Source organism: Dreissena polymorpha, unplaced genomic scaffold, assembly GCF_020536995.1.
Source record: "Dreissena polymorpha isolate Duluth1 unplaced genomic scaffold, UMN_Dpol_1.0 chrUn098, whole genome shotgun sequence".
NCBI lineage: Eukaryota > Metazoa > Mollusca > Bivalvia > Myida > Dreissenidae > Dreissena > Dreissena polymorpha.
Window position 1 is genome coordinate 4,842 of NW_026273412.1, and position 8,212 is coordinate 13,053.

General features: G+C 34.5%; 2 protein-coding genes across 2 annotated transcripts; both read right to left on the bottom strand.

Moving 5' to 3' along the window:
• Positions 1-203: 203 nt before the first annotated feature.
• Positions 204-2,582, bottom strand: LOC127864070 (uncharacterized). Its single transcript, XM_052403754.1, has 3 exons — positions 2,578-2,582; positions 1,801-1,925; positions 204-1,160 (listed from the first exon to the last, which is right to left on the bottom strand). Exons 1-3 carry the CDS (start codon positions 2,580-2,582, stop codon positions 595-597), a joined length of 696 nt encoding a protein of 231 aa, XP_052259714.1. The 3' UTR covers positions 204-594.
• Positions 2,583-3,075: 493 nt separating this feature from the next.
• Positions 3,076-7,345, bottom strand: LOC127864071 (pyrokinin-1 receptor-like). The gene is made up of 2 exons (XM_052403755.1): positions 6,727-7,345; positions 3,076-3,620 (listed from the first exon to the last, which is right to left on the bottom strand). Exons 1-2 carry the CDS (start codon positions 7,022-7,024, stop codon positions 3,076-3,078), a joined length of 843 nt encoding a protein of 280 aa, XP_052259715.1. The 5' UTR covers positions 7,025-7,345.
• Positions 7,346-8,212: the final 867 nt, after the last annotated feature.

The following is an 8,212-nucleotide window of genomic DNA, read 5'->3' on the forward strand; positions in this document are numbered from 1 at the left end:
ATAGATTGAATGACACTTTTTCACACTTTCAAATTGCATCTATATGTATTGATTAACATGTATTTCATTTCAATGTCAGAAGAAACGTGTGTGGCTTAAATACATTACTGATGCAGACACAATTCGGGTGTGTTTTTTTAAATCTGCTTGCCACTGGGTGAAAAGCAGTTTTTGTTAAGTTTTTAGAGAAAATACATTATTTTCGTCATAACTAACTGTCAAGTGTGCATTACATGCAATTTATTTATTATAAGATCTCCGTATTCAGATATTGTATTGCGGAAAGATGCCGTCCTTAATCAGTTCTGTAAAATTGTTCGCGTACATACATGTACTTTTGTTCATCCGTTTGATTCTGAACGAGCATTTGCTTGGAATTCCCTTCTCGTGTTTTATTAATAAATTGTTATCAAATATATGAATTGTAAGCATTGTCCTATTTATTTGTGTTCAAACTAGGCAATACATATATTCTTATGCATTCAATACGTAGATTTTCTCAATAATGTCCGATAACATTATTACACAACCTTATAACGCACACTATGAACACTTCTATTACATACAGAGTGTGCATTACTGTTTGTCGTGTATCTAAACCGTTGATTGCCATGAATGTGTTAGCGGTTCAGCTTCAAGTAGTCTCAATTTAGCAGCAGTTTGGTAATCAAATAACGTATGCTCTTTACGTAAATCGTCGATATCATGAAATGAATTGACCAATCCATTTCTACGTCGATTTAGCGCACTGTGACGTCTATCGGAGCACCTCTTGTGCCGACACAAGGCGTGCAGGTCGCTGTCAGAATGTGCGTGTGACTTGCCTGATGTGCTTTCACTTGTCTTGTTAATCAGCGTCTCTTTAGTGGAGCATTTGTCTCCGGAGTGGTTATATTTAGATGATTCTCGCTTATCGTTGTTGTAATACGTAACAATCCGAAAATCCTTATTGTCAGACATGTTTGGAATATCGCTCTCTCGAGAATGGGGTACATTTAAATCGTGATTGATGAACTTGGCCTTTAGCATATAAAAAGATGGAAGATTATTTGCGCCAACAAAACATCTGCAGAGAGTTCGCTTGAAGGCTCTCCTGAACTTTCTTGACATCACATTGTACAGTATTGGATTCACGGTGGAACTGAAGAAGTAAAGAATTCCTGAAACAAGACAAATGTGTGGATTAAGATACTTTGCACTCAAGACTGCACACTTATTGTACTATCGTTACTTAACACAATAAGAACTTAAATGTGATAACATCACAGAACTTGTGCAAACCCTATAACAATCACATGGTAGACTTTTATTGCACCCTTATCGACCGTGCTCTGTGAAAAGAGGGTGTATTGCATGTGCGTAACGTGTTGTCCCAGATTAGCATTTGCAGTCCGGATAGGCTTATCAGGGATGACACTTAGCGATGTTATGACGTTTTTCGTTTTAAGAAAGTCTATTTTAAGCAAAAATATCAAGTTTAGGCGGAAAGGTTCGTACCTGCGTAGCATCTGCAGACTGCTTATATGGGCCGACATATTACGCAAAGGCATAAATCCCCTTTTCACAGAGCATGGCTCATATAAATAAGAATAGTCATCGTCATGTCTGTGTCTATGTTAACCTCTTTTTGTTCACAATCTATTAATTGTTATGAGATACACAAACGATTGTGAAGTAAACTTAGTTGCTTCATACTTCTATATTAAAACGTTATACAATCATGTGTAACCAATTTGCTAGACGTGGTATTACATACACATCAACTAATTAATATCCATTTATTCTCAAGCAGATATGTACCTGAAAGATAAAACAGATGTCCCTGTATTTCTAACAGCCGTGCATTCCAATTAGTAACGTACAGTGTCATAAGTCTTTGAGCATGGAACGGAGCCCAGCAGATAAAAACGCAACTACGACAGCAACTGAAATAAAACGATATGAACACATCATTCACACATTTGTCGAAGCAATCGATAAACGTCAACATGAATCCATGACATACATCAACAATACGCATACTTTATAAATATTTGTTGAAAAACCTATATGTAAATACCGCATATTTACCAAATTGTATAATTATAAAAGATGAATGTATTAACACTGAAAAATCAATGGTGTACAACCTAAAGTCAGTCTGTCGGCAATTTACTAAACTGTCATTGAAAGTATTCAAAATAGCACTTAGCGATATGAGGATAAGTTCAGAATCTTTTTGGCATTCATTTTATTTTTGCCTTATCAATGAAATTAAACGTCATTTTCAACCAAAGGATGTGAATAATAAATTGTTGTTTATACATAAATGATGAACCGATATAAGCACATACATTTCCAAGAACACCATAATTAAGTATGTACATCATGTCTGTTTAAAGAAACTGTCCTATACATCTACCCGTATTAAACACAGCCTAATCTAAGGACTTCGGTGCTAATTGTAGCCTGTTAACACTAATTTAACTGAAGTTATAATGCTTCATATCTGTATTGTACAACGTTTCAACACAAACGCAATCAATATGATAAACGACTATAACAAATAATGTACGTCCGTCAACACAATCCTATTACCTCATTCATGAGTTTAAAATATACAATTTCAATATTGACTATCTAAAGTCACATAGGATAGTATTACATATGTAATTTTCTGTTTTATACCAACTTCACATTCTCACGCAAATAAGGAAAACAATTTCGTTACACCGATATTCTCACATTTTTCTAATGTATTGTGCCATAAATCAAACATGCTTCAATATTGAAAGAACAAAACAAATTGATACCGCATCCGTTCTTTCTGATTTATCTGCAGACAATAACGTATTGAATAACACAAAATAATAGACGACTGATTTAGAGTCAACTTAATACCTCAAAGTAGATAACATCATTTGGCATTCAATTATTCATACCGAGTAAACAAGGCGCCGAAACAACGTCTACATCTATCCGTTTGCCAAGATCAAATTTCTCTCATCGCAAACAACTTAACTTAGTTATGATTTTTTTTTATCCTATTTAATAAGTATTTTAAATAAAATCAACGATACATTTAATACTATGTATTCATTTTTTACCTAACATTTTGAGTATTGCTCTGCGTGCTTTTGTCGCCGTCGCCTGTCCGTACTGAGTGTCATACTTCGTTCGTAGTTCTGTTCTGTGCAGTTTAATTCCGATAAGAATGTACATTAAACTTAGTATAGCCATGGGTAGCACAAAATAGACAAACGTCGATAGCTGGAACACTATTATCATCCGCCCTGTCCACTTCTGGGGGATGTTGCAGACAAGCGAGTCAGGTATATGCTGGCCACTGTGGGGATCCGACAGGTAGTAAAATGTCCTTGTATGCACCGGATATGGTAAGGCACTTAGTATGGAAACTACACATATAAGGACTATGCATCGTTTAGCTCGGCTTATATGACAGCAGTGTTGCAATTTCATGGGGTGACAAATAGACAGATAGCGTTCTACAGTAAATCCCGTTATGGTCAACACAGACGAATACGAAGTCATCTCCATTATAAACGATTTGAGTATACAGAATGATTGCCCAAATCGCCATGGATACGCTTCCCAAATTGAGTACACCTCTGGCGGCAAGGCTACAAAAAAAAACACTAGATGGGCCATGCTCTGTAAAAATGGATTTAATGCATCTGCGTACAGTGTCGTTACATATTAGCTTGTTCAGTCCCCACAGGCTATCAGAGACCACACTTTCCGCAAAAACTTGATTTTTGCTCAGAAGAGACTTTCTTGAAACGAAAAATAGCATACAAGCGGAAAGTGTCGTCCCTGATTAGCTTATGCGAACTGCACGGGCTAATATGGGACGACACTATACGCACATGTATTAAACACGTTTTTCAAAGATCACGGCTCATATATATATATGTGTTATTATCGGTGGCAACACTATTATAAAGAACTACACTTTAGTGACAGAGTATGTGATATACGCCACACGGGCAAAAGGTTAGGCAATTTGAAAACATAAACATTGAAACAAATGCAAACGCAGGTTGGACGAGTATCATGATGGTATGACTCTGAACTAAGAGCTGACATGCCGAATTTAAATCCTGCTCTATGCAACCAATGTATTCTTCTTTGACTTCTTTCTGCACTGGTTCGTATCTTTGATGGAAATAAGTGTAATGACAATGCACTCATAGTTCCGCAATGGTAAGTCTTAAATATCTACTAGATTGTAAATGATGTATCCATGCAATCAATGCTATTAGTAAGTTTATGATAGTCCCATATTTTTATACGACATTAATGTGTACATGGAAGTAGGGAATCTAGAATATTTACAAAATGACATAATGTGTATAAAGTCTATATTATACAAACTAGCATATTAAAATATTTAATCAAGCTCAACACAATTTAATTTCAACAGTTATCTAGCGAAAACATCCTCATACTTCTTCAGGCATTACACAATTTTTGGATATTTGATCGAAACAACCCATTGTGTCAATTTTAATTATCAAGATATAAATTGCATATATAAGGCTGCTTTTATTTATCCGAAATTCAATCAAAGTTATTACCACGGATGTTTCTTGCTTTCATATTAAATAAAGCTGGCTCGAAGCGCTTCTTAAATGTGTAGGAAATGTGTTTTTGTTTTTTTCGGAAGTGCAATAAGACTTTCTAAATATCGACTCATTGTTTGTATGTCTGTAATAATTATATATGTTGTATTTTTGGTTTCTGATTTAGTTTTAAAGTGTGTATGCACTCGTCATAGATCTTAACTAGTCTGTGATATGATGTTTAACACAAAAAACAACTTATGATGTCGGCTAAAGTTTGGTCTTGGATATTGCTTGTGCTATTTTGACAAAACAAGTGCGATAAATGTAAAAATTGGATACAATAAGCTATATTTAAAAAAAACAAGAATAAAATTTAAAAAAAGAAGAAAATAATGTAACGCTTAGCAGGGCTCTAACCACTGACTCCTGGAGTCCTCGAGTAAAAAGTCTACCACTTAGATCACTCGGCCATTCTTCCGAATACAACCAGACGTATTTTATACTTTAAATAAGCAATCCTCGTAGTTTCACAAAATATAACGACAACAACAGAACTATCCAAATTATTAATTTGCTTCGCGTTGCAACGCTTTATAATTTTCGGCTGTTTAAATCGTCAAAAAGATATAATGGCTATTTTAGAGCATAGTTAATGTTCAGTAATACTGTTTCCTCACAAATATCATAACTAAAGCGAAAATTTGCGAATCTGAAACAACTTTGTTCAATTTTGTCAATTTACCAAAACGTGAAAATTCCCCTTTAACCCATTTATGCCTAGCGTCTAGAAAAAATGCCTTGGAAAACAGCGTAGACCGTGATGAGACGCCGCATGATGTTAGGTTTGTTGATGATAATATCATTGTTTAAATCCAATAAAAATATTGAAGTTCATAGAAAAATAACGAACTTCCGTATAGCTTTGTATACACGCACAACATCAATGCTGTTAAACAAAGGTTTTAACATATTCAATGCATGTTTAGTTAGAATGCTTTTAAGTTTATTAATCTCGGGTTGTGTTAAATGCAACACTTGTATTCATATGATAAAATCCACATTTCAAACACTTAAATTGTGGAATGTTATGTAGTTGAAGAAAGGCATGAACCTCTAAATTTGGTAATTGGTATGTTAGCAACCTTAATAGGGCTTCTTGTCGCATTATCCGACGATGGTCAGAATACAATAATTCTCCTAAGCGTTTTAGTAGAGCCGACATGTAGTTGATACTCATGTTGGTTCCATGTCATGAATCCTAAGAAAGTTGCATTCCTGATTATCAGTTCCATATATAATTATTGTGTTAAATGGTAATATGTTAAATAAATAATTCTGGGACAAGTGGGTGGTTCGGAGAGTCTTAAAAGCCGTTTAAAACCATAGTGCTTTTGTATTGAGCATGTTAACCCATTTATGCCTAGCGTCTAGAAAAAAGGCCTTGGCAAGCAGCGTAGACCCAGATGAGACGCCGCATGATGCTGTTTGCTTAAAGGCATTTCTCTAAGAAATATTTTAAATATTGAAATAAATATACTAGACATCCCTAATTTTGGAAATAAATCGATCCAATTTACAAGGATGGGAGAGTCCACTAGGCATAAATGGGTTAAGGTAATCAAACCAGTTGTGCTCATGTGTGTCTTTTGTACGTGTGCGTCTTTTCTAGCTGATTTGTTGTGTGTTGTATTGTTAGCGATCGCCTCCTGGCCATATATAGAGGACAGGCTTGAATAATTAAGATTCTCCCAAGTCTGTAATAGGACTTATTCATTAATTGTAAATAAGTGACAACACCTGTATCACAGGCATATATAGTATGCACATAAATTAATTCGTTCGAAAACACCCGCATTTTTAATACATGATACTATGATTTGTAAAACAGAGCTTATTTATTTGTGACAAATATATAGATATACGATCACAAATAACTACACTCATATATAAATAGTATAATTCGTTTGTTAGACAGTGAATACCAGCCGACTACTAAATATGATATCATATTTTAGAAACGTTTATATTAAACCTGAACATAGTGTAATTATGGACTGTGTTACCAAACGTTGTATTTAATTTTAACATGGTCGTGGTTAGTTTGCGTTTGCTTTCAATAGCATATAGTTACATAAATAAGCATATGTGAAAAGGGTCTTACCTAATAAAAGCGTCATAACGTCTGATATGGCTAAAGTGAAAAGATAATAATTTGTGACTGTATGCATGTATGTGTTTTTCCATATCACAATACACGTACTTAAATTCCCAATCACTCCTGTTAGGAAAATGGTCGCATAAATCATAGTCAAAAATACCACTGTGAACATGCTTTTCCGTTTTTCACCAAGATTTGCTATCAGTAATTGTTTTATGTAATCATCTGATCTGTTGAAATACTCAAATGTGTTTCCGCTTCCATTAATGGAAACATATCCAGGTCTATCATCTTTGGCCATGATGAATGTTTCATCGTACCTTACTTAAGTGTACAAGCAACATTGCCATTGATGAAAAATGTATTAAGTTCATAATCAAATTTTATTCCTTGATATACACATCTGTTCTGTTGAGCACGAATGTTAATCCAATATGAAACATTAACTTAAATGTAAATTCGTGTGTTTGTGTAATTAAATCTCACATTGTTCCCACATTAAAAGTTAAGATCGCGTTCACACCATTGCTTTGACAACAATGAACTTCAAAACGACTATAATCCTCCGCTCGTAAAGATTTTCGTTACATTGTTACACGCACAGCACTACTGTACCATCACCGTCGATGCTTCAACTCCAACTGATACAGCGCATATAAACCCATCACTTCACGGACTGTCGGTAGTGAAATATATATGGGCGTCTTGTAATAGCCGCGTTGTTTTTATACAGTCTTAATCACAATCGAAGGTCGCGTCTTTACAAGTTTTTTGTCATTGTGGCGAGTATTGCATTTGCCATGTATTGTTATGTAACATAATGCAATTAAGACAATACAAACGATACGAATAATAAAAGTAGCCCGTCTTCTATATTGCTTAAACTAACATGTCCTAGACACAATATATTTGATAAAGAAATGTTGATTAGCTCGGTACGACAGGCAACGAGTAGTTTGCTTCGTGCATGATGTTGCTGTTACAAACACGTGAAATTATCAGCTGCTTTACTGGTTATACTCTACAATGCACATATGTAATCAATTCCCATCAGTAATGGTATGTCGACACATCAAATATCCTGTTCATCTTTTATTTACAACAGTAAATGGAAATTATTTTGAAATTTCATTTTAATCAGTATATAAGCTCAAAGCGATAAAGGCATTATTCTTGTGATATATTTGGCCTGAGAGTCAAGCAATGAACAAATTCAAAAATATAACGCTAACATAATTTTGGGGCGATCAATCAATCCAAACAAGTGTTTAACAGTGTCCCTAATTTGTGTGCAGTATTAAGTACAATCAGCGCATACAATCCTGAGTTTTTGGATATGGCATTAAGTAAAACGTTGTGTAAAAAGTGCATAGTTAATTATAATAATTCATAACAAATAGAAACAATACAAATATATATCGTAGTTGCCTTATTTGCACTCATAAAATATGCAAGTTAAATGCATAATACTAAGGGGATTTATCAACAT

Excerpts from the sequence above, each read along its gene's own strand:
- LOC127864070 (XM_052403754.1), bottom strand. Across the intron at positions 1,161-1,800 it reads ACATCTGTTTTATCTTTCAG|GAATTCTTTACTTCTTCAGT; the intron begins GTACATATCTGC and ends GTCTTGTTTCAG.
- LOC127864071 (XM_052403755.1), bottom strand. The coding sequence starts at position 7,024 with ATGGCCAAAGATGATAGACCTGGATATGTTTCCATTAATGGAAGCGGA. Across the intron at positions 3,621-6,726 it reads CGTTATGACGCTTTTATTAG|CCTTGCCGCCAGAGGTGTAC; the intron begins GTAAGACCCTTT and ends TTTTTTTTGTAG.